The following is a 26,499-nucleotide window of genomic DNA, read 5'->3' on the forward strand; positions in this document are numbered from 1 at the left end:
GCTCCTCCAGCTCGAGTTATGATTTGGTGTTTTGCTCCGGTCAACCTCGTTTGGCGGCCGAAAATTGCTCCGGTGCGGTGGTGGGTGGCGGTGGTCAGCTCCCCAGCGGTTGGGCTGTCTTCTCCGGCATGGAGCTCTGGCGGCTAGGGTTAGGGTTTAGGTACGGATGAGATTATTTATAACTATTCACTTTTAATTTGAGCCGTCCATCGCGATTCAATCTAGGCCGTCCGATCGCAATTAAATAAGAAATGAATCTGTGTCGTTCATCGCGATGCAATCTAAACCGTCCGTGCGCGATTCAATCTGAACTGTCCGTGCACGTCCAATCTGGGCCGTCTGTGCGCATTTTTGATCTGGACCGTCCATGCGCGCGAGAACGGATCTCAGCCGTTTGATCGCGCGCACGCGAATCATCCATGTGGCTCCCTTCCGCGTGGCCTCCAGCGTCAACGTCTCTACCACGCGGCGCGTCCTGGTTGGCCGGGGCTGCTGACGTGGCACAATTTTTCTAAATTGCGTTTTGACCACCGGTTTTTAATTTTTTTTTCAAAAATATCCCCAGAATCCAAATTTTCACCCATTTTTTCCAAAATTATTTCAATTAAATCCCTAAATAATTTTACCCCTTATTATTATTTCTATTTAAATAAATTAAATTAAATTAAAACCATATATTATTACATAATAAATCATTACATTCATATAATAATTACAAAAAATTAAAATAAAATAATAATAATAATAATAAAAGAAAAGGGTTGGGGTGTTACAACTCTCCCCCCCTTAAAGAAATTTGGTCCCTCAAATTTGCCTCTTACTCTTGATCGAACAAATGGGGGTACTGGGCTCTAAAGTCTGATTCTAGCTCCCATGTAACCTCCCTTGGTGTGTGGTTCTGCCATACGACCTTTACAAAGGATATTTCCTGATTACGGAGCAATCTACTCTTTCGATCTGTAATGCTGACTGGTACTTCCTTGTAGGATAAGTCATCTTTGAGTGGGAGGGGTTCGTGGGCCAAGACATGAAAGGGGTCTGGGTTGTACTTGCGTAGCATGGACACATGAAATACATTGTGGACCTTAGAAAGCTCTGGAGGTAGTGCTAGTCTGTAGGCGGTAATACCAATCCTGTCTAAGACTTCGAATGGTCCAATGAATCGGGAGTTCAGTTTTTCCCTCCTGCCAATCCTATTAATTCCCTTGAAATGAGTGACCTTGAGGAACACTTGGTCGCCTTTCTCAAACATTAAATCTCTCCTCTGGGTGTCTGCGTAACTCTTCTGCCTGTTCTGAGCCGTCTGAATGTTCTTTCTGATCTTAACTATATTGGATGTGGTCTCCTCTACCAGCTCCGGGCCGAACAATTTTCTATCGCCCACTTCTTCCTAATAAATTAGTGATCTGCATAGATGCCCATATAACGTCTCATACGGAGCCATGCCAATGCTTGCTTGGTAGCTGTTGTTGTAGGCAAATTCTATCAGGGACATATGGTCATCCCAATGGCCTCCAGAGTCAAGAACACAAGCTCGAAGCATATCTTCAAGTGTACAGATTGTCCTTTCTGATTGTCCATCCGTCTGAAGGTGGAAGGCAGTACTGAGGGACAGCTTCATTCCCATGGCTTGTTGAAAGCTATTCTAAAATCGATAAGTGAACCTAGGGTCCCTGTCGGACACCACTGTCACTGGAACTCCATGTAATCTGACTATTTCCCAGATATACATTCTTGCTAACTTGTCCAAGGGATCGGTCATTCTGATGGCTAAGAAGTGGGAAGACTTGGTGAGCTGGTCAACAATTACCCAGATGACGTTATGTCCTGCGCATGCCTTAGGCAACCTTGTCACGAAGTCCATGGCGATATGTTCCCACTTCTATTCCAAAATCGGTAAAGGCTGAAGTAGCCCGCCTGGGCGCTGATGTTCTGCCTTGACCTGCTGACATATCAAGCACTTAGACACAAAGTCAGTTATGTCCCTTTTCATCCCATTTCACAAAAATTAGGGTCGCATGCTTTGGTATATTTTGGTGCTTCCGGGATGCATGACAAACTTGGAGCTATGGGCCTCAGTCATAATGTCTCTCTTCAATTCACTGTCATTCGGAACACACACCATATCCTGAAATCGGAGTAACCCATCGGCAGAGACTCAGAATTCTGAACTAATTCCCTGTCCTGCATTGTTCTTAAGGGCTACTAGAACGGGATCAACTGACTGAGTTTTCTTTATTCTCTGCATTAACTCAGGCTGGACGGTCAAATGGCTCAAACATGTGGCTCTCCTCAAGTCCTGAAGTCGAACCTATTGTGTAGCCCCAATTTTCCTGCATTTTGAGACCATCAAATGGGCTAAGATACCTGCACTTTTCCTGCTGAGTGCATCGGCTACCATGTTGCCCTTACCTGGGTGGTACAAGATATCACAATCATAGTCTTTAAGAAATTATATCTACATTCTCTGATGCATGTTGAGATCCTTCTGAGTGAATATGTATTTCAAACTCTTGTGATCGGTATAGATTTAAAAGGTCTCTCCATATAAATAATGGTGTCAGGTCTTCAATGCGTGTATGATTGTGGCAAACTCTAAGTCATGGGTGGGATAATTTTTTTCATGCCTCTTTACCTATATGAATCCATAAGTTATGACCTTCCCATGTTGCATTAGGACACAACCCAGGCCTAGATACGAGGCATCACTGTAAACTGTATATCCCTCCAATCCACTCGGTAAGGCCAGCACAGGTGCAGTAGTTAGCCGCTTCTTCAGTTCTAAAAAACTTCTTTCACAGTTCTCATTCCACTCAAATTTGACATTCTTCTTTGTGAGGGTTAGGGGAGCCGTTAGACTAGAAAATCCTTCAACGAACTTGCAGTAATAGCCCACCATTCCTAGAAAGCTACGGATTTCTTTAACTGATGTTAATTTCTCCCAGCCGAGTACCGCTTCAACCTTTTCAGGATTCACTGATACTCCACCCTTTGATATGATGTGTCCTAGGAAGGTGGTCTGCTCAAGGCAGAATCCACACTTACTCAACTTTGCATACAGCTTCTTTCTTCTGAGAACCTGTAAAACCTGGGTTAGATAGTGAACATGTTCTTCTCTGCTTTTTGAGTAGACCAGGATGTCATCGATGAACACGATAACAAATTGATTTAGGAATTCTCTGAAGACCTTGTTCATCATATCCATGAAGATGGCTGGGGCGTTGGTTAGCCCAAATGGCATGACAAGGAACTCATAGTGTCTATACTTGGTTCAAAAAGCCGTCTTAGGGATGTCTTCTATTCTTATTTTCACCTGATGGTAACCTGATCACAGGTCTATTTTGGAGAATACCTGCGCACCCTGCAACTGATCAAAGAGGTCATCAATTCTGGGAAGGGGATACTTGTTCTTGATTGTGACCCTGTTCAAGTCTCTGTAATCAATACATAGCCTCAACATTCCATCACCCTTCCTGGCAAAAGTGACTCTGGCACTCCAAGGGGATACATTGTGTCTGATAAAACCATTGTCTTGTAATTTAGTGATTTGTTTCCTCAGCTCCTCCATCTCAACGCGGCTCAGCGGTAAGGAGCAACCGAAATAGGTTGAGTGCCAGACTATAGATTTATGGTGAACTCGACTTCCCTGTCTACTGGTAGTCCGAGTAGTTCATCCAAAAAAATATCTAGAAAGTCTCGAACAACTGGAATCTCTTGAATACAATTCTCTTTCTTGGGTTTGCCTAGTTAAAAAAAAATAGCAAGGTTAAGGCACTCGACAATTAAAAAAATTTACCATCAAGGAATAAGTACTAAATGATTTTATTCATTTGTAAATGGCTCCCAATTAGGAGGATTGAATACAACCTTCTTGCTAAAACAATCTATGGTAGCGTGATACGCCGCTAGCCAATTCATCCCTAAAATTACATCAAAATCTCCCGTGTCTAATTCTATTAAGTCTACACTTAGTTTCCTATTTGCTATCTCCACGGCACAAATATTGTAGACAACTTCTCCTAGTAATGTTGCACTCCCAACAGTAGATACAAATAACATTGAATCAAGCTTATCAGGTAATACATTAAATTTAGATGCAAAAACAGGTGAAACAAATGAATGCGATGCACCAGTGTTAAACAAAACATGAGCAAGATGGTTACAGATAGTGTACATACCCTGTACTACGTCTGAGTCGGCGTCGGCATCCTGCTGGGTGAGGTTGTAAGCCCTGCCTTGAATAGGAGGTCTTCCTTGATTCTGGTTCCTTGGGCACTCTCTCGCATAATGTTGGATACTACCACATATGCGACAAGTGTTGTTGAGGCAGTAACATGGTCGGTCCCCGTGATCCCTGCCGCAATGCTGACAGATCTTACCATGTCCTGCCACTGGAGCCTAAGGGGGAGCCTGGATCACCGGTCTGGGCCTCTTATTTTGTTGGACAGGTGCAGTAGGTGTTGGTCTACGGAGTGGAGCTGAGGATCAGTGGTTTTCTGCTAGTCGAGGGAGGGTGTGGAGGCTCCTCTCAACTAACTGTGCCTCTGCCAGAACGGCTGAGTATGTCTTGAGCTTCAGAACAAATAAATGTTACTTGATCTCTGGGCGGAGGTCCCACTAGAACCTCCTACCCTTCCTGCCATCGTCCATCAACGTCTCTGGGGAGTATCGACCCCATTCCAAGAACTTACGGGCATATTCTGACAGTGTCATGTTCCCTTGGACCAACTAGACAAATTCTATCTCCTTCAGGTGTCGGATGTGCTCTGGGAGGTACTTTGCATAGAAGGCTACTAAGAACTGTTCCCAAGTGACTGGAACAGGCATGGTGGTCTACTTGAGTTCCCACTAGCGGTCTGCTTCTCCCACCAGCATGTAGGTAACAAGGGTGACCCTTTGCTCGGGAGTCACTCCTAGAGTCTTGAAGGCCTTTTTCGTCTCTGTCAACCAATACTGGGTATCTTCAAATGAGGATTCCCTTGCAAAAGTGGATGGGTTCAGTCTCTTGTACCTCTCTACGTAGCCTGGGTCAATCATGGAAGGAGCTAGGTCCCGCTGAAGAGGGACTAGGCCAGGCTGAGGATAAACTGGGGGGCCCTGTGGTGGTATTTGCTAGTATGGTGGGGGCACCGGATTATACTGTGGTGGTGGCACCGGGTGGTACTGTGGAGGAGCAGGCTCGTACCGGGGTGGCTCGGGATTCTCTCGCTGCAGTGGTGGCTCAACCCGTGGCAGTGGGGGAGGGTCGGGTAGTTCCCTTCTCTCCTCTCAACCCTGCTAGGCAGCAATGAGTCTCTCCAGCATCTCAAATATTCTGTCAACGTCTTCCCGAAGTGAACCATCCTGGGCTGCTAGGTTTAGTGGGGGTCTTCCTCTTCTCATCTCTCTACATCTACATTTCATAAGGAAGGGTTGAGTAATGATTCATTGCTTTAGTGTTTCTCTAAGTATCATTGTGAGAGGGACGAGTCCGAGAAATGCGGCTCTGATATCAACTGTAAAGACCCCAAAAATTTAAAAGGAAATGTATATAAAGAATATGAGTGCAGAAGCGAAATAAAAAGTTCTGATTAATATCCCTTACACAATAACTTAAACGTACTAACAATACAAAAAATAAGTTCTCTAAAGAAAATAGTAGAAATGAAAGACTATAAGGAAACTAATAAACATCTATGCATCTACTCGCCGTATTCTCGTGGATCGAGCTCAGGAACCAAGTCCTCCTGATCTGAATGGTTAAGTAAAGAATGAGCTACACTAGCCCAATAAAGACATCACATTGTATTACTGTCACATAAATAAAGGTTAGTAGAGAACCAAAAACAACCAATTGAGCACAATTTTGAATAAATTCATTTATCAATAATCAAATCATTTACCGTCCACTTACCTCAGTGGGATTTATAAAAATAACCGATGAAAACAACAACATCATAGATATCATGAATTCATACATAATCTGTAACATAGCACATGTCATACTTTTATATTTCAATCATCAAACAACAGTTGCCCCCTTTTTATCAGCTTGCTAGTATCCATGGGGATCTATAAGGGTCCCCGCTACACGTGAACAATTCCTTTAACAAATTTAATTTCCGGGGCAGTCCCCATACCCCGTCCGGTATGGGCGCCAAATAATAAACCTCAATACCACGTCCGGTATGAGCGCCAAAATATTTAAAGTCTCCATACCCCATCTGGTATGAGACAACGTTCCCGGTAGGGTTCCCTATAGACTCGGTTCATCCACCATCTCCTAAGATATCTAGTGAGGCTGTCAACTTATCCATTTATCAATTCACACCCCTTTCCTATTATTTCTAAATTTTTCCGTTTCCCACATAAACATGAGTACTAAAGCAATTAACGAGCATCCAACAAGGCAAGCATATCATTAGATTCACAAAATCAGGCCAAAATGAAGTAAGCAGTGATTCATGCATTCAAAATCATAGAATAAAATAAACCAGATACCATAATGCATTTAAACTGTAAAATAAATCAAACAGAAATTGACAGAGAAATATGTCTGATTTGGGCTCCATTAACAACCGTAATTAATTATGCATATTTACTCAATTTGTACAAAATATAGTTTTATCATTTATTCAGACTTCAATCCCGTGATAGGAAATAGAGTGAGGGGTCCTTACCTAATTCAACGTCGAAAATTGGATTTTCACTGTGCCTATGGGCAGTCCCTAGATTCCCTGAATTTTTATCCGGGTACTAAAATGAACTTACAGTATCTACACATGTCCCAAATAACTTAAATATCAGACCTAAGGCCTATTCGGCCAATTTCAGAATTCCGGCACGGCGGCTCCGCCGTGCTCCAGCGACGACGCCGCCGCTCGCAGCGGTGATCCGCCTCAGGTCGGCTGTTTTCGGTCGTTTTCGGCCGAATTCAGCCAAACTTGTATTAGTTCCTATGAGAAAACACCCATAGGGCCCTTGGTGAGCCGAAAAAACATCAAAAATCGAAACCTACTGGCATCGGGACTCTTCGGTGCGGTGGCTCCTCCAGCTCGAGTCGCGATTTGGTATTTTGCTCCGGTCAACCTCGTTTGGCGGCCGAAAATTGCTCCGGTGCGGCGGCGGGTGGCGGTGGTCAGCGCCCCGGCGGCTGGGCTGTCTTCTTCGGCGTGGGGCTCTGGCGGCTAGGGTTAGGGTTTGGGTGCAGATGAGATTATTTATAACTATCCACTTTAATCTGAGCCGTCCATCGCGATTCAATCTGGGCCGTCCGATCGCGATTAAATAGGAAATGAATTTGGGTCGTTCATCAAGATGCAATCTGGACCGTCCGTGCGCGATCCAATCTGGACAGTCCGTGCACGTGCAATCTGGGCCGTCCGTGCGCGTGCAATCTGGGCCGTCCGTGCACGTGCAATCTGGGTCGTCCGTGCGCGTTTTTTATCTGGACCGTCCGTGCGTGTGGGAACGGATCTCAGCCGTTCGATCACGCGCACACGGATCGCCTATGTGGCTCCCTTCCGCGTGGTTTCCTGCGTCAGCGTCTCTGCCACGCGGCGTGTCCTGGTTGGCCGAGGCTGCTGACGTGGTGTAATTTTTTTAAATTACGTTTTAAGCCCCCAGTTTTCAATTTTCTTTTCAAAAATATCCCTATAACTTAAACTTTTACCCATTTTTCTTAAAATTATTTTCAATTAAATCTCTAAATAATTTTGCCAATTTTTATTATTATTATTTCTATTTAAATAAATTAAATTAAATTAAAATCATATATTATTACATAATAAATCATTACATTCATATAATAATTATAAAAAATTAAAATAAAATAATAATAATAATAATAAAAAAAAAAAAAAAAAAGGGTTGGGGTGTTACACAAACAAATCTAAAATGAACTTATTCTTGATTTTCATTTGTTTTTCTTCTTATTGATTCTCTTGCATTTTTTTTTTAGTTTGTTATTTTTAAGCTGTGTTTTTAATATTTGTTAAAACTCAAATAGTATCGTTAACATAAAAATATTTAATTAAAATTAATATATTATTATTTCTCAACATGTTAATTACAAGAACAACCATTTAGGAATAACTTGGGAGTTAAATTTTTACTATATGTTAAATAAAAAATAAAATAACAATTATATACATTAAGTTAAAACTTATTTCCTCCGAATGAAAAATTATGTTTTGACAAATTATGTTGGTGAATAAAATTATTTATGGTAGAATTTGTGAGAAAAATATATTTTTCTAGACATCAATTTTTTTCTCACTTAGAACATTTATGATAAATTACAAAAAACTTAATTGTATATCATAGTTTGTAAAATTGAATAAAAGACTATTATACTTTACCAACTGCTATATTACTTATACCCCAGAATTTAATTTCGGTGTTAAATTTAATACAAATTATAAAATTATTATATTGCCCCTAACTTAATAATGCAATTGTCATAATAGCTTTAATAATTTATTTAAGAATAAAAACGTAAAAAAATTATGACATAATTTATTTCCTTAATTGATATAAGAAAAATGATTTAAAAAACAATTCTTATTGGGTGAGATTAGTATAATAAAGAGAGATATATATATATATATAATATTAACGAAATAAAAGAAAATCATATAGTTATATTTTAACGTAAAACATTTTGATTTACCACCCAATAGCAATAAATAAAGGAAGTCCCTCTCAATCAATATCAATTCTTGAAATTTCACACACTTTACTACACTGTCGAGACCCAAGATCCACATTCGAAATTTGAAACACCCATCAAAATTTTAAAATCACTTAATGATGATAACAAATTTATTGGAGTAATTTTTTAATAAAAACTAGATCTGATTTTCAAAATTTAAAAATACTACCAGAGATCATCGGTGGAATTTTGAAATATCATTTTAATTATCTCTTTCTTGCCTTAACATTTTAATTATCCATGGAACGTGCAAATCACTAATTACTAATTGCTAATTAGCTAAACATTTGGGTGCATCGTATTTTTGTATCCCAATAATCACGAGGAGGAAATATTGATTATTGTAGTGGCAGCCATTGATGAGTTTGGAAACCTAACAAAATTGAAAATGATCATTTCATCTCTCCCTCTCTCTCTCTCTCTCTCTCTCTTATTTATGGGTGTCTGTCAGTCTTTAATATTTTACCTAAAAAGAAATTTAAAAAGGCAAAACCCATTTAGCAAAATGCTTGTTTCATCTGAGATTTATTTATGGCATATGAGCAAAATTTCTTGCCTGAAATTCCAGGGGAGGCTGAAAGATCTTCTCTAACCTAACAGAGAAAGAGAAGTTTCGGCCTTCTTTCTCTTTGGCTCTTTTTAGAGACAAAAAGTTCACTAGAAAAAACTAACCCTTTAGTGGGTCTTCTGCTTTAATTGCTGCAGAGTGTTGTAAAAAGCAGACATGGTGGGGAAGAGAGGTTAAAGACTTGTTTTTTAGTGTGAAAAATTGAATCCTTTTTATTTTTAATTTCTGGGTTTTGAAATATAAAAAAAAAGGAAAAAATTTTCAAGTGATTCACGGGATTGTATCAGGCGGGTAATGGGTGTTGTTGGTTTCTAGTACACGTTGCTCCAGAAAGTGAGAGAAATTTATTTTTAAGAGAGAATCCTTCCGGCGCATTTTTTGAATTCGAGGAGGTGAGTAGTTTTCTTCCTCTCAGTGATTATTACTACTTTTTCACTATATATATAATATATATATGTTACTTTATCCCCTTTTTATACCTCGTCTGTAATTCTTGTATTGTTGAATGTTTTTTTAGAGAAGCTTGTATGGTTATATGCTAATATTAAGTGCAATTTCTTCTTATTTCAAAGTTAATACATATTATAAATGTCTCTGTGACTCTTTTTGTCTTGTAATGCAGTTCTTCACGAGGTTCTGTCAGATTTTCTTTTTCTTTTTCAAAAAAGAAGGAAAAAAATCTAATCTTACATTCATATTTATTTAAGGTTTGGATGCCATTTTCTTTTGTTTGTTAATGTTTTGCTCCACACTGTTCCCTCATCACTTCTCTGATTGCAACCTGTAAAGATTCTAGAGATCTTGCAGGCCCTCCCTCTCTCTCTTTAAATAAACTCCAGTCGGTGTGTCTTTTGCGTTCAGTAGCTTTTGAAAACTTTTGTTTCTCTCTGGACTGTTTTGTTTTTTTTTTTTTGGGAGGGGAAACCCTTTTCTCCCCGAAAACACCACCTGGGTCTATTTCTCCTGGGAGCTTGACATTTTATCCTTTTCTCCATGAAATTCCTCCTGGGTTCTTGTTGTTTTCTGTGCTTCTGTTCATTTCAAATTTTACATTGAGAGAAAATGTATTTTCCTCGGTTTTTCTTTAGGATTATCTTGAGTCTGAAAAAAAAACCTTTTCTTCCATTTTTGTAGTCTGTAATTGCAACTTCCATAGAAACAGTGAAGATGGGCAAAGCTGCAAGATGGTTAAAGGGCTTGTTAGGTATGAAAAAAGAGAAAGAGAGAGAGAAAGCGACAGGGCGGTACCACGTGGATAATTCGAATGCAGTTAATTCAGACAAGAAAAGATGGAGTTTTGGCGTCAAATCCGGAAGAGACAATAGCGTCAGTCCCCGGATTCCGGCAAATATTCCGGTGAATGACTCGTCTTGGCTCAGATCTTACCTGGCTGAGTCGGAGAATGAGCAGAGCAAGCACGCAATTGCAGTAGCCGCAGCTACAGCGGCAGCGGCTGATGCGGCAGTTGCTGCTGCTCAGGCTGCGGTAGCTGTGGTGCGGCTTACCAGCAATAGCAGAGGAACTATTGTAGGTGGTGGCAGAGAGAGGTGGGCTGCCGTCAAAATTCAAACTTTTTTCAGAGGATATTTGGTAAGCCAGTTTTCTTCTTTTTTTCCCCCCCTAATTAACGCTACTTGAAATTTGAATCTCAACAGTTCATTTTCTCATCTGGGTATTGCTAGATTTTCCTGGTTGGCTTATTTCATTGATGTATTGTATATAAGGTTTGGATTTTATGGATTTACATTTCTGGGGTCTTACTTTTTTGCCTGTTGTTTAAAGCTATAGATGGATCCTTGGAGGTACAGATTGAAAATGGTAATGGAACGGTACATATTTTCTTTTGTTTGGGAAGGTCAATGAAAGTACATGATCTTTTTTGTACTTTATTTCTTTTGACTTGATAAAGCTAATAGCTTTCTTCTTGATTTTGTCTGCTTTTGCAAAAACTGGGTGATATAATGGTAGGTCCAAATTTGGTTGTAATGAAACAGTAAATCTGTTTTCTTGGGTCTATGTAACGGTTCATGTCTCATACTTTTCTTTTTGACTTGGCTCAATTATTCGTTTATTTTTCTTCACTTGTTCTTTCTTTTTTTTTTTTGGTCCCCCAACCTGAATTTGGATTTTTAAAATTTGAAAGCTTCATTCGTGTGTATATGTTGACATTGATTCTGGTTCCTGATTAATTGACAGTCCCGGAAGGCACTTCGAGCTTTGAGGGGTCTGGTGAAGTTGCAGGCTCTTGTTAGAGGCTATCTTGTCCGAAAACGTGCTGCTGCTACCCTTCATAGCATGCAAGCCTTAATCAGAGCTCAAACTGCAGCGAGATCGCAACGTTGTAAGCGTTCCCTCAGCAAAGAGAAGAGGTTTCATCAACCCGAATTTCGACCCCCGAAATCTGTTGTAAGACACACCCGTGGCCTCTATTTGGTTTTGCTTTCTTTATGCTTTAAATGTGATTTGTGAATAATTTTACAGGAGAGATTTGATGATTTGAGAAGCGAGATACACAGCAACAGGCTATCTGCTGCTTCAATTGAAGCGAAGGCCTACGATGATAGCCCTAAAATTGTTGAGATTGACACATTCAAACCTAGGTCGAGATCTCGAAGAATGAACATTGCGCTATCTGAGTGTGGTGATGACTTCCATTACCATGGCATGTCATTGCCTTTCTCAGCTCGGATATCAGTACCAAATTACCAAAACATTCAAGACTTTGAGTGGTGCATCAATGGAGATGAATGCAAGTTATCTACGGCGCAAAGCACTCCACGATTTGCTTGCTCTGCACATCCAATGGCCCCTCCTACCCCGGCCAAGAGTGTTTGCGGGGAAGGATGCTTCAGAACATTCTCAAACAACCCTAATTATATGGCGAACACACAGTCTTTCAAGGCAAAGTTGAGATCTCACAGTGCACCGAAGCAGAGGCCGGAGCCAGGATCAAAGAAGAGGATATCTCTGAATGAAATCATGGCATCAAGAAACAGCATCAGTGGTGTTAGAATGCAGCGGTCTTCTTGTTCTCAAGCTCAACAGGTTGTGCATTTTTGAGGGAGCATTCAGATAGGAGATAGGAGATTGAGTTTATTGTTCACAACAGAATCTAACAGACTGCTGCTGTAAATGCATTTATAAAAAAAAAAGAAAAGTTTCTTATCAATGAAATCAGACATTTCTTTCAAACTTTTAGATTATGTTTGAAACAAATTGAGAAATGATAACTATAGATTTTGGTTATTTAGTTATAAATATAGATTTTGGGTAATTAAGAGAATGTATAACAAGTGCCATCAAATATAATATTGGAAGACATGTTTATATATATAAGGCTTTTCAAATAGACTTGTTTATATGCAAATATAATAAAAAAAACATGTCTGAAAAAATAACGAATTTTAGTTAAATGAATATATTTATAGGTGGGTGTTTAACCCCCATTAATTAAAATGATTTATTCTCATTAAGGCAAAAAACTTCATTAAATGTCTTAATTTCTAACTTCATCAAAATATGAGCTTAATGCAAGGTTTCTACACAAGTTAATAAATTATTAAAAGTTTATGTAATTCTTCTATAATTCTAAAGCTAATAAACAATTTTAAATATTATAAAACGTTAAAATATGTTAATGAGTATTTACTTATAATTTTAGATGAAATGCCAAAATCTTCTTTAAAATCTCATGCACTCAAATTATTAAATAAATATCCAAAAATTAATAATATATATACATGTTGAAGAAAAGTCTAACACATGATTATTGTAGCCTAAACGAGTATCTAGGCAGACTCTAATTCAACATTTATCAAATTTCTTAAGATTTAATATAAATTTATTATTTTTTATACAACTCAATGAATTTCTGTAACGAACCCACAAATTCTAAACAAAATAAATTATGAATTTAGTGCAGATACGAAATAAATAGTTAAGATTGTAAATTCATTACACATAAACTTAAAGTTCCAGATATATGAGAATTACTCTCTGAAGGAAATATAAAAAAAAATAAGAAAATAAACGGGAAATAAATAAAACTAGCATCCTACTCGCAACCTTATTGTAGATCGGGATCTGGATCCTAGTCCTCTTGATCTAAAATTGTTAATAAATGAATGAGCTACACTATCCCAGTAAAAATATCACGCTACTCTCCGATACATAAATGAAAGTTGGTAGAAAAATTAAAACAACTAATGGAGTTATTAATTAAACAAATTCATTTATCATAAATAAAATTGTTTAACGCCTACTTACCGTAGCGCAATTTACAAAAACGTGTAACAACCATAACGTAACACATATCATGATATCATATTCAAGTAACCAAATCAAAAACTTTTCTTTTTTATCAGCTTACTAGTATCCATGGAGGTTCATAGGGATGTCTCATCAACGCATGAACTATTTTCTTTAACATTTCCAAGTAACGGGCCGTCCCCATACTCCGTCCAGTATGAACGCCAAATTACAAAACCTCAATACCCTGTCCAGTATGAGAGTGAAACGGGCCGTCTCCATATCTCATCCGATATGAGCACCAAATTACTAAGCCTCGATACCCCATCCGGTATGAGGCAACGTTCACGGTAGGATTTCCTATGCACCCGGTCCGTCCACCATCTTTCAGAATATCCAATAAGGTTGTCGTTTCATCCATTCACTTAATCACACAGTTCTCCGTTTACCTTTAATCTACAGTTTTCCAATTCAACCGTAATCACATAAAACAAACGATACATGTATTCAAAACTATAAAATCGATCAATCTGATACTATCATACATTTAAACTGTAAAATCATTCAACAAAATCAACAGTGAATAATTTCTACTTCTGATTCTATTAGTAACCTATAATTGATTATGGATATTTTCTAAATTGCACAAAATACCATATTTATTATTAATTTGACTTCAATTCTATAACAGAGAATAGGGTGAAGGATTCTTACTCAAATTGATGCCCCAAATGCTAAACTTGTTAATTATACGTACTGGCGGTCCCCAAGTTCTCCGAATTTTTCTTCGGGAATTAAAGCACGCTGCAAGTACCTACAAATATCCCAAAAAAATCCAAAATCGGTATCAGGACATCTTTTTTGCCAATTCTAAAATTTCGGCACGGCAGCTCTGCCGTGTTCTGGTAACGGCACAGCTGCCAGTGGCGGTGGTTTTTCTCGGGTCGGTTATTTTCAGCCGATTTTGCATCAATCTCTGTGAGAAAATACGTTAAGGGGTCTCGGTTGGCCCAAAAAAATGAAAAATCGAAACTCATCGGCGGCGGGGTTCTCCAGTGCTGCGGCTCCGCTGGCTCACCTTTGCAGTTGGGTGTTTTACTTCGGTCAACCTGTAGAGGAGGAAACAGTGGTTACAATGGTGAAAGAATTACGTAGAACGGGAATCGAGAAGGGCCTCATTGGAGGCAGTTTTTGAAATTTTTTACGGCGGTGGCACCGGGTTTTGCCCGCAGTTTTCGACCAATCTGCCAGTCTTTTGGCTCTGATTTGGCCATGGGGGTGTTTAAAATTGAATTCCGAGCAAAGAAATTTTTTTTACCTCTTTTGGCGGTCGGAAGTCGCTCTGGCGCGGCGGTGGGTGACGGCAGCTCTCATTCCCAGCGGCTGGGTCTTCTTCTCCAGCGAAGGTGTCTGTCGGTTAGGGTTAGGGTTTGGTGTGAAGAGGATTATTTATACCGTCTTCTTTTATATATGTCGTCCATCGCGTTTGATCTGGATCGTTTGGTCGCGATTAAATAGGAAGTAGATCTAAACCAGTATGCACATTTTTAAAAATATAAAATTGAGAAGTAGGTAAATGACATGCTCTGAGATAGCCTAATTCAACTTAATATTAGCCCCTTCTCACCTATATTATTTGTTCGCAAGAAAGATGACACGTGGCACTTTTTGCACATATTACAAGACCCTTAATTCTATTACAATTAAGGATCGTTTTGCTATTTCAACAGTAGATGACATGCTGGATAAATTAAATGGGGCAACTTACTTCACCAAACTAGACTTAACTATTAGATATCATCAAGTTCGAGTACACCCACCTGATGTTCCTAAGACTGTCTTCCGCACTCATAATAGATATTATAAATATCTTGTGATGCCCTTCAACTTATGTAATGGTCCATCCAAATTTTAGGTCTTGATGAATTCCATATTCTGGCCATACTTTTGTAAGTTCGTTCTCGTACTTTTTGATGACATTGTAATTTACAGTCCACATTGAGCTATGCATTTTGATCATGTGAGACAGGTACTGAAAATTTTGAGGCAACACCAATTCTATATGAAGCTCAAAAAGTTTACATTCGGGCAGTAGAAACTTGAGTATTTGGATCATGTCGTCACTACCTAAGGAGTTACGGTGGACCTCAAAAAAATAAAAACCACGCATACCCTAAAAATATGTTCACAATCTGTCAGCCATTAGTCATCTTTTGTTATTTTCTTTGTTATTTTCCAATTGTATATTGCTAAATTATAGGACTCCTTTATGTATAATTCACCACCATCCATCAATAAAAATCAATCATCTATTTAAGAAATTATGTGGTTTCCTTTGCACCCCAAACAGAGAAATTTTCACTCAAAAATTTTTCACCCGTCATAAAAGTTATTCAATACATATATATATACACACACACATATGTATTCTTAAAATTTTGTATATGTTTTTATTTTTAAGTTATTTCTATTATGTTAAAATTGGTGTATGTATCAAATCATACATATGACTCACTTGATGAAAAGCTGGTCAATGAGCTCCAACAATTTATATAAAGGTTCACTAGAATTAGGAAATGAAGTAGTATTTGAAGATGATAGAGATGCATCAAGAAACACCCAGTGGTGGTCCTCATCAATAGTGACTCTATTCACAACTTCGTTAGTGAGTGGATAGTAGATCTGTTATGGCTGTCAGTCGTGTCCACCTGGTCCTTTTCAATTAAGGTTAAAAACAATTGACCACTCAATTGTCGAGGCCGATTCAAAGACATTCTAATCACGATACAAGGTATCTTAATCACACTCAATCTATTTGCTTTATCGTTAATTATTTTGGATTTAGCGTGAGGTATACAGTGGCTGGACATGCTTAGACCAGTTGTCTGTAATTAGACATAGTTCATAATGAAATTCTAGTGGAACGAATGCCACAGAACATCACTTAATGCTCCCTATCCATATTGCTTCTCTCAAAAAGGTGACCAGGGAGGTAAGCTAGCGACACTCGGTGTGTGCTATCTGTATGTTGGCCAAAGTAGAGTCGGAAGTAACCGAAGTTGACCTAGACATGCAAAAGATGTTGACTGAGTATAAAGATGTGTTCAAGGAGCCCTACCAACAGCCACCAGGACAAGACTGGATCAACACATCACTTTCAAGGAAGAAACATAGTCAATTAACGTGAGACCATACCGATATGCACACTTCTAAAAATATAAAATTGAAAAGCAGGTAAATGACATGCTTTAAGATGGGTTGATTAAACCTAATACTAGACCCTTCTCCTCATTGATATTATTTGTTCGCAAGAAAGATGGCCCTTGGCACTTTTGGACATATTACAAGACCCTTAATTCTATTACAATTAAGGACCATTTTGCTATTTCAATAGTAGATGACATGCTGGATGAGTTAAATAAGGCAACTTATTTCACCAAACTAGACTTAATTGTTGGATATCATCAGGTCAAAGTACATCCATTTCCTAAGACTGTTTTTCGCGCTCATAATAGATATTATGATTATCTGGTGATGCCTTTCAGTTTGTGTAATGCTCAATCAGCATTTTAAGCCCTGATGAATTCCATCTTCTGGCCTTACCTCTATAAGATTGTTCTTGTACTTTTTTATGACATTATAATTTACAGTCCATATTGAGCTATGCATCTTGATCATGTGAGACAGGTACTAGAAATTTCGAGGTAACACTAGTTCTATGTGAAGCTTAAAAAATTTAGATTTGAGCAGCAGAAACTTGAGTATTTGGGTTACATTGTCACTTATCCAAGGAGTTAAGGTGGAACCCAACAAAATACAAACCACACACGCCCTAAAAATCTAGTCATGATCTGCTAGCCGTTAGTCTTCTTTTTTTATTTTCTTCGCTATTTTGTAGTTGTGAGTTGCTAAATTCTAGGACTCCTTTACTTATAAATTCACCACCATCCATCAATAAAAATCATTCATCTGTTCAAACAATTATTTGGTTTTCTTTGTACCTTATATAGAGAAACTTTCACTCAAAATTTTCCTACTTTTCTAATTGGTACCTAACCTATAATTTATGAGTATCCATTAACCCACCAATGACTTCATTTTCTTCTATTGTAAGGGTGATTTTCCTTTTTTCCTAATTCTTCTATGCTCCTCCTCACCCTTGACAGATAAGTAAATGACTTAGACTTGCGATTATAGTACTTGAAAAGTTATTCAATACATATCTATATATATACATATGTATTCTTGAAATTTTATATATGTTTCCATTTTGAAGTTATTTCTATTAGGTTAAATTGGTGTATGTATCAAATCATACTTAAAACTCGCTTGATGGAAAGTTGGTCCATGAGTTCCAATAATTTATATAAAGGTCCACTAGAATTAGGAAATGGAGTAGTACTTGAAGATGACGGAGATGTATCACATACCATGTCTACTGATGATGATGAAGATCCATTTGAATGACTGCTTGAATCCCCTAGAGAGGAGCATGATAATGATGATAACATCATATTGTATGTATGATTATCTTCATCACTACCCTCCATGATCACCCAGAGATCATCTTCTTATTCTGCATGCTTATGATCATCATGATACGACCCCATTAAGCAACTTAGATCTCAACCATTTGTATTTTCTCCATTAAAGCCATATCAAAGCATAGAGCGCCTAGCTATTTTCTACTAATAGGTTTTTTTTTTTTTTTGGTGTATGTATGTATGCAATATCTATTCACTTTTGGGGTAAAAGGGTTCACGATATAGATAATATAGATACATATATATATATATATTTGTATACAATGGATTCACTTTTGGGGGAGAGGGTTTCATGAGAGGTAGACAAACATAAAGTTTATGGAAATACATTGTAATGATATAAAATAATCTATTTTACACAGGACATGTTGTCAAATAGGATGATGACATGTGTAATTAAATAGAGTAAGTAAAGAAAGTGTTTCAAGCAAATAGAATCTAATAAAAAATTGTATATCTTTTTTGAAGGATTATATGGACCATTCAGATAGGAAATTGAGTTTATTATTCGTAATAGAATCTAATAAAAGATTGTATATCTTTTTTGAGGAATTATATGGATTATTCATATAGAAAATTGAGTTTATTATTCGCAATAGAATCTAATAGATTACTGTTGTAAATGCCGTTATAAAAAAGTTTCTTATCAATGAAATTATACTTTTTTTTTTACATTTAGATTTTTTTTAATTAGTTAGAAATATAGATTTTGTCTAATTAAAAAAATTTTGAGTATATAGATAATTTTAGAGGGAAATAGAATAATATAAGAACCATTGTTTAATTGAGCTGTATTGGGAGGGTTAAAATTTTAAAATTGGTTGCATATTATGCACAAATAATAACGTAGATATTAACTTCCAATGGTGATTTCAAGATGTTAAAATTTATATTATTATTGTTAAGAGTTTACAGGGCTCTACTCCTGTCAATTATAATATATTTGTATTATATCATGTCAGGTTTATATTTTTTATTTTTGAATATATTAAATCAATTGATGCATGAATGAGGATGCATATTATATTAAAATAATGCTTTAGTGTGATATAGATTCTATGGACAAGTCTTGTGGATAATGTTAAAAAGCATTATGATGGAAGGATGGTGATTGATGTTTTGATAAATTTATAAAAATATGAAACTATTATTGCACATGATTTATCAATTTTGTTATATTTAGGTGCTTTATTTTCTGAATTTGGCTCCTCTATTTTTTATTTTTTTTAAAAAAATTTTATGTTTAGAACTAAACACATTTACCAAGAAAAGCATAAAAAAAAAAACAATGTCTTTGAAAGCAAAATGGGTCTACCCTTTACCAAGAAACTTATTAAGAGAATGAAGCCGCAGAATCAATAAGCCTAAGATTGTAGATAAATTAGTTAATTTCAAAAGAACTTTCGATCTGGATCTTTATCTTTACCAAAAAGGAAAGGAGGTAATGGTGCTTATAAGTTACGCAACAAATTGAGGGAAAGAACATGACTGTAATATATGGTAGGGCTAGAGCATGATTACAATATGCAGTAGGTTAATTACTACTAATTGTTGGAGATAATTAATTATCAAACTTCTAAAGCCATCAAAAGTTTCCTTTGGATTTCACAATAAATATCATTTTAATAAGTAATTAACTACTTATAGTAGTAAATTAAGCTTGTTCCTCTCTATATAAATTTGTATGCGTGTATATAGATACAACCTGCTTGTATAGCAAAAACATGTAGGTTAAAAGAAAAAAGTAAAAATAATATACAACGAGGCAAAATAACAAAAGTGTGGTTCTGCAGAAGAAGCAGAGGAGGCCTACAGTTTCCATTTCTGGCCGGGAATGGAAAAAAAAAAAAAAAAAAATTCTTCACATCTTCTTTGAAATGGTGGGCTTTCTGGGTATCCGTGAACTAACCTCCATAGCTGCTAGAATGACTTCATTTTTCTTCTCTTGTAAGGACGATTTTCCTTCTTTTCTAATTCTTCGATGCTCCTCACCCTTGACAGACAAGTAAATGACTCAGACTTGCCATTGTAGTACCTGGAAAGCCCTCTCCTGCACCCAACATAAAAATTATTTAATATAAATGTGTACATCTATATTCTTGAAATTTGTATTTGTTCTCATTTGAGGTTATTTTTATTAGATTATAATTGTTTTGTGCATGACAATTAATGAATCAATGAATTTAGTTAAAAATATTCTCTAGCTATATATGTGTATATATATGGGTACTGTTAATTGATCATGCATGTAACTCACTTGATGGGAAGCTGGTCCATGAGCTCCAACAATTTATATAAAGGTCCACTGGAATTAGGAGATGAACAAGTACTTGAAGATGACGAAGATGCATCATATACCATGTCTGCTGCTGATGATGAAGATCCATTTGAATGGCTGCTTGTATCCCCTAGAGAGGAGGAGGAGGAGGAGGAGGAGGATGATGATGACGACATCGTGTTGTATGTATGATTATCTTCATCACTACTCTCCATGATCACCCAGAGATCATCTTCTTGTTTTGCATGCTTATGATCGTCATGATGCAACACCATTAAGCAGCACCTTGGATCTTCAACCATTTCTAGTTTCTCCATTAAACCCAGATCAAAATATTGAGCGCCTAGTTATCTGCTGTTTCTGTTAATGTGTGTGTATGTATATATATGTATACAATATCTGAATCATTTTTGGGGTAGGAGGGGTTCATGATATATATATACGTATATGTATGCATACAATGGATTCACCTTTTGGGGAGAGGAGGAGTTCGTGACAGCTAGACAAACATATAATTCATGAAAATACATCAAACATGGTAATGATATAAAATAATCTATTTCACACGTGACATGCTGTCAAATAGGATGATGGCACGTGTAATTAAGTAGACGAAGTAAAGAAAGTGTTTGAAGCAGATCAGATGGGAGATACACGTGTCAGTTGTTGGTGAGGTGTAGCATGGAAAATGGGTACATTCAGTTGTAGCTTTAAGTAAGTAATTGACTACTGAGATGATGACCATAATTTTAAATGATTTGGCTTACCCATAGATTCGACGTTATCTTCACTAATGGTTTTGGTTGGTTTATAACACGAGTGATAGAAAAGGATAAGCTCGATCCATTAGAGTTCGAAGCCATCCATAAGCTGACTCACCATCTAGTACCCAAAACAAGCTAAGGCTCTTTTCTAAAAATAAATAATAATTAATATTTATACAATTCATGTTTCTATCTTTATACATTATTAGGTGAATCGTGTTTGTAGTTCTATCATGAGCAATATAATAAATTTGTTACATTTATTATTCTTTTGTGCATTTTGAAACTTATCTTAAAATCTATAGATTTGGGTTTAGGAGCATTGCTTCTTGCTAGTTAGTCGTTAGGATAGTTGAGTAGTTAGTCTTCCCTACCCTTTAGAAATGGTGCAATAGTAGCAAGCAGATAATGTACTTTTATAGAGTTTCGATCAATTACGATTAATTAAACTTTCAAGAATTGATGTGATAATTCTTCTGTTGATTTTAAATCAAACATATCACAATTTTTTTCGTAATTTTAGAGAGAGGGAGGGAAAGAAAACAGAGTATGTTTATGCATGCTCCTCTGTTTTCTAGCTTCTCTTAAACTTGGAGAATTTTGAGAAGAAAAAACTTAACTTTTTACTAATTGATTTGAAGTGGTATTTATACACAAAATTAAATTAGAGTCCTACTCAAAAACATAATTCGAATTCTAATTAAAAACAAACTTTGAACACAAAATTTAACGTAATCCTAAATCGCATGCATGTCGGTGTTCTTTATGCATTCTGCCACCTTTCTGTATTTGGAGCTTTATTTCGAGTAGATTTCTATTTTAACTGAAATCCTTACGTCGAACACTCCTCTTTAAGAATTTTAGTCATCCCCAACATTTTCCTTAGTTCTTCAAATTTATCTTTCGACAAGGACTTGGTAAAGATGTCTGTTACTTGATCTTCTGTTGCACAGTGTACTAGGTTTACTTCTTTCTCCTTTTTTGCTTCCCTTATAGCGTGGAACTTGACCTTTATATGCTTAGTCTTTCCATGCAACACCGGATTCTTAACAATCGCGATTGCTGATTTATTGTCGATGTAGAGGATTGTAGGTTCAGTGGAAAGCATCTGTAAATCATCTAGTATTTTCCTTAACCATTGAACTTGATTTACAGCTCCTGCTGCTGCTATGTATTCAACTTCGGCGGATGACTATGTAATAATTTCTTGTTTCTTTGACGACCATGAAAACGCACCAGAACCAAGTGAGAAAACATAACCCGATGTGCTTTTAGCATCCTCCACACTTCTTGCCCAGTCACTGTCCGTGTATCCTAGAAGCTCTCCTTCTGTGTGAGCTTGAAAATGGATTCCCAAATCAGTGGTTCCTCTTACATATCTTAGGATATGCTTAACTGCTACCATGTGTGATTGTCTTGGTGAATTCATAAATCGAGATAACAGGCTGGTTGCATAAGTTAGATCTGGTCGAGTGGCAGTTAGGTAGAGTAAGCTGCCAATTTTACTCCTGAACTCTTTCTCATTCACCCTTTCTTCTTCTTCAGCTTTTGACAGTTTAATATATGGTATGAGAGGTGTAGATACGGCTTTGCAATTTTCAAGCTTGAATTTTTTGAGCAATTCCCTTGCATACTTCTTTTGTGATATAAAGATTCCTTTCTGATATTGCGCGATCTCCATTTCCAGAAAATAGGTTGCTCTCCCAAGGTTTGACATCTCAAATTCCTGTTCTAGTTGTGTTCTAAGTTCCTCCATTCTTTGTTCATCATTTCCAGTTATGAGAATATCATCAACATACAATGAGATGATGACCATTTTTCCAGCCTTTAGGTGTTTGACATATAGGGTTGCTTCGTTCTTGCTTCTTTTAAACCCATAGTGGAGCAGGTATGCATCAATTCTGCCATACCATGCTCTAGGAGCTCGCTTCAAGCCATACAGTGCTTTATGTAATTTATACACATGATCAGCCTTCTCTTCTACTTCAAATCCCATCAATTGCTTGACAAATATGTCCTCTTCCAATTCACCATTATAAAAAGCACATTTTACATTAAGGTGCAAGACATGCCAACATCTTTGTGCTACCACAGCAAACAGAAACTTTATCATTTCATGTCTTGCTACTAGGGCAAATGTCTCTCCAAAATCCACTCCTGACAATTAAGCATAACCTTTTAGTACCAGGCATGCTTTGTTCTTATTGATTGAGCCGTCTGGGTTCATTTTAAGCCAAAAGACTCATTTAACTCTGATTGCATTTTTACCTTTTGGTTTGGGAACCAGGGACCAAGTGGCATTTTTCTTGATCATGTTCAATTCTTCTTCCATTGTTTTTCTCCAAACCTCATGTTGAGCAGCTTCATCAAAAGTTGTTGGCTTTGCAACAACAATGTTGCATTGAGCATAGATGTCAAATAAGCTTCTTATCCCTTTATTTGGTGATTTTTGTGACTCTTGATTATTCACTTTTTCATTTTCTTATTGAGCTTGTTTTGAAGTAGTACTTATATCATCGGGGATTATCTTTTCATCATTCCAATCCCAGTGAGATGCTTCATCAATTACCATATCCCTTCTAATCATAACTTTTTTGGTCTTAGTATTAAGACCCCGTATCCTTTTGTTTCTATACTATAACCCAAAAAGATACAAATTTATGCTTTGTCATCAAGCTTCTTCCTTTTCTCTTCTGCTACATAACAATAGTAGATGGAATTAAACACCCGTAGATGCCTTGTAGCAGGCTTCCTTCCACTCCAGCATTCATATGAGGTCTTTCCCTCAACAGCCCGAGAGGGAGGTCGGTTCAACAGGTATACAGAGGTATTCATGGCTTCACACCAAAATTGCAGAGGTAGTTGTTTATCCTTGAGTAAGCTTTTTGCCATCTCAACCACAGTTATGTTCTTTCTTTCTGATACTCCATTTTACTGTGGAGAGTAGGGGGCTGTTAGCTGTCGTTTTATGCCTTCTTTAATACAGAAATCCTTGAACTCCGTTGAAGTGAACTCCAGAGCATTATCTGACCTCAAACACTTTAGTTTCATTCAACTTTCTGCTTCTGTTTCAGCTTTGAACTCCTTGAACTTTTGTAGAGCTTCATTCTTTATTTTTAGGAAATAGATCCATGTCATTCTAGAGTGATCATCAATAAACAGGATGAAATACCTATTGTTGTTTAGTGACTCTGTGCTCATAGGACCACAAATGTCTGTGTGGATCAATTCAAGCTTGTTACTTGCTCTCCAAGAAGACTTTGAAGGGAAGAGTTATCTGTGCATCTTCCCAAATTGGTAGATTTGGCAAATCCAGTTTTCTCCTATGATTTTAGGGAGATCTGGACTCAATTTTAATAAGTTCATTTTCTTAAGGGCTTCAAGATGCACATGTCCAAATCTTCGATGCCATAAAATAGTATCGCTTTGAGTAGCACACTTTAATTTTTCTTCAACTCCTTATAGCTTCAAGGTAAAGCTTTTATTGATCATTGGAATGTTTACAATTTCATACTCACGTGAGTCTTTTATGGAGCATGAATTTTCCTTGAAGACCACGGTGTATCCCTTTCTGATTATTTGGCTCACACTTAACAGATTTTGCCTTAAGCCAGGCACATACAGGACTTCAGGTATGACCTTTTTTCTTTGGTTCGTGGTTACTGCGATGCTTCTTTTTCCTTCTGCTCTTAATGCCTTTCCATCACCTAGAGTTATGTTGAGCTTTGTATCCTTGTTAAAATCAGAAAACATTCTTTCGTTTTTGCACATGTGGCTTGTACAGCCACTATCAATTATCCAGTGAGTGTCAGCTTCATCTGGTTGCTCACTGAGTGCCATAAACATCCGCTTTTCTCCTTTAGTTTCTTCGGTATAATTTACTTCTTGTTGAGACTGATTTTGAGTAGAAGAAGCAGTTGTGTTCCCTTTAATTTTTTTTTTCCATCAGCACACATTTTCGACGTGTTCGCCCTTCTTGCAGTAATTACACTTGATCGGATTCTTCCCTTTATACCAACAGTCTTGTTCTAGGTGGTTATTGTGAGCACATATTCTGCAGTTTGGTAATCTCTTTTGCTACTTATTGTTATACTTGTTTAAATTTTGTGTTGATCGTGTGACTTGATCATCTTGATTTCTTCTTCCTCCTCTTCCTTTACCTGGATTCTTGCTTCTGTTTTATGTAGCTACTAGTGCTCCTTCGGTGGAGTTTGTTTCTCTCAAAGTTGTCATGTGCTCCAATGTTTACAGCTTGCCCAATAGTTCTGCAACCGAGAGAGTTCTGAGATTGCATGTTTCTTCTATCGCCGAGATTTTGGCCTCGAATCTGACAAGGAGACTCACCAATATTTTTTCAACTACTCTTCTGTCTTCGAAGTCTTCTTCGAGCAATCTGATCTAGTTTACAGTATCAAGAAGTTTTAAGGCATACTCTTTTACGCTTTCTGCCTCTGTCATCTTCAGTGTTTCAAATTGCTTTCTCAGGTTCAGAATCTTCACCATCTTGATTCTTTCATCACTTTCAAACTCCTCATTCAACTTGTCTCATACTTGTTTTGGGTTTCTCAAGTTCATTATTCTGGAGAATACCGAATCTGATATTACCGTATGCAAAAAAGACGAAGCCCGAGGTTTCTTAGAGAAGTTTTCTTCATACCTCTTTAATTGGTTTATTGTTGCATCCTCTTTCAATGATGCTGGTTCTGCATCATCTTCCACGACCTTCCATAGGCTGTGGGCTCGCAGGTATGTCTCCATCTTTATCGCCCATACGTGATAATTTTCTCTTGTAAATAGAGGAGGATTTAGTGTGCTAGTCGAGTTTGTTGTCATTCCGTATTTTTGTTTTCTTGATTTCTTCTCACAGATCCCTTAAGATCATATGGCTCTGATACCACTTATTGATTTTCAATCAAACCGATCACAATTTTTGCCATAATTTTAGAGAGAGAATTTAGAGAGAGAGAGAGGGAAAGAAAACAGAGGATGCTTATGCATGCTCCTCTGTTTTCTAGCTTCTCTTAAACTTGGAGAATTTTGAGAAGAAAGAACTTAGCTTTTTACTGATTGATTTAAAGTGGTATTTATACACAAAATTAAATTAGAGTCTTACTCAAAAACATAATTCGAATTCTAATTAAAAACATACTTTGAACATAAAATTTAACGTAATCCTAAGCCGCATGCATGTCGATGTTCTTTATGCATTATGCCACCTCTCTGTATTTGGAGCTTTATTTCGAGTAAATTTCTATTGTAACTGAAATCCTTATGTCGAACACCTTCTTTACCTCCAAAGTCTCTTCATTCTTTTTTTTATGGTATCGATTTCTTTTCCTTCTCTTCCCGATATTTCAAATGTTTTATCTTTAATTCATTAAATATTTTATAGTACATATCGCACT

The 26,499-nt window shown here is 37.1% G+C and overlaps 3 protein-coding genes across 4 annotated transcripts; 1 reads left to right on the forward strand and 2 right to left on the reverse strand.

Annotated features, from left to right (window-relative positions):
* The first annotated feature begins 9,183 nt into the window (after positions 1 to 9,183).
* Positions 9,184 to 12,457, forward strand: LOC110818384 (protein IQ-domain 26-like). 2 transcript variants are annotated; one of them, XM_022047251.2, is made up of 4 exons: positions 9,184 to 9,652; positions 10,395 to 10,850; positions 11,457 to 11,666; positions 11,742 to 12,457. In XM_022047251.2, the coding sequence occupies exons 2-4, from the start codon at positions 10,428 to 10,430 to the stop codon at positions 12,318 to 12,320; spliced, it is 1,212 nt and encodes a 403-aa protein (XP_021902943.1). In that variant the 5' UTR covers positions 9,184 to 9,652; positions 10,395 to 10,427; the 3' UTR covers positions 12,321 to 12,457. The 2 variants fall into 2 exon arrangements, with proteins under 2 accessions (XP_021902943.1, XP_021902942.1); XM_022047250.2 differs by lacking the exon at positions 9,184 to 9,652 and having other exon boundaries at positions 9,732 to 10,850.
* A 7,242-nt stretch (positions 12,458 to 19,699) lies between these two features.
* On the reverse strand, positions 19,700 to 20,764 carry LOC110818375 (uncharacterized). Its single transcript, XM_022047242.2, has 2 exons — positions 20,310 to 20,764; positions 19,700 to 20,102 (listed from the first exon to the last, which is right to left on the reverse strand). Exons 1-2 carry the CDS (start codon positions 20,645 to 20,647, stop codon positions 19,973 to 19,975), a joined length of 468 nt encoding a protein of 155 aa, XP_021902934.1. The 5' UTR covers positions 20,648 to 20,764; the 3' UTR covers positions 19,700 to 19,972.
* A 3,789-nt stretch (positions 20,765 to 24,553) lies between these two features.
* LOC148266461 (uncharacterized) lies at positions 24,554 to 25,852 on the reverse strand. Its single transcript, XM_088219101.1, has 3 exons — positions 25,700 to 25,852; positions 25,502 to 25,633; positions 24,554 to 24,988 (listed from the first exon to the last, which is right to left on the reverse strand). The coding sequence occupies exons 1-3, from the start codon at positions 25,850 to 25,852 to the stop codon at positions 24,554 to 24,556; spliced, it is 720 nt and encodes a 239-aa protein (XP_088075227.1).
* Positions 25,853 to 26,499: the final 647 nt, after the last annotated feature.

The sequence above is a fragment of the Carica papaya genome, chromosome 4, assembly GCF_054855325.1.
Source record: "Carica papaya isolate Zhongbai chromosome 4, ASM5485532v1, whole genome shotgun sequence".
Classification (NCBI taxonomy): Eukaryota; Viridiplantae; Streptophyta; class Magnoliopsida; order Brassicales; family Caricaceae; genus Carica; species Carica papaya.

Coding starts and splice junctions, on each gene's coding strand:
- LOC110818384 (XM_022047251.2), top strand. CDS start 10,428: ATGGGCAAAGCTGCAAGATGGTTAAAGGGCTTGTTAGGTATGAAAAAA. Junction 10,851..11,456: donor CTTTTTTCAGAGGATATTTG/GTAAGCCAGTTT, acceptor ATTAATTGACAG/TCCCGGAAGGCACTTCGAGC. Junction 11,667..11,741: donor TTCGACCCCCGAAATCTGTT/GTAAGACACACC, acceptor ATAATTTTACAG/GAGAGATTTGATGATTTGAG.
- LOC110818375 (XM_022047242.2), bottom strand. CDS start 20,647: ATGGAGAAACTAGAAATGGTTGAAGATCCAAGGTGCTGCTTAATGGTG. Junction 20,103..20,309: donor ATGGACCAGCTTCCCATCAA/GTGAGTTACATG, acceptor TGTTGGGTGCAG/GAGAGGGCTTTCCAGGTACT.
- LOC148266461 (XM_088219101.1), bottom strand. CDS start 25,852: ATGGAGACATACCTGCGAGCCCACAGCCTATGGAAGGTCGTGGAAGAT. Junction 25,634..25,699: donor CTTCGTCTTTTTTGCATACG/GTAATATCAGAT, acceptor GTATGAGACAAG/TTGAATGAGGAGTTTGAAAG. Junction 24,989..25,501: donor CCTTAAAACTTCTTGATACT/GTAAACTAGATC, acceptor ACTCAAAATCAG/TCTCAACAAGAAGTAAATTA.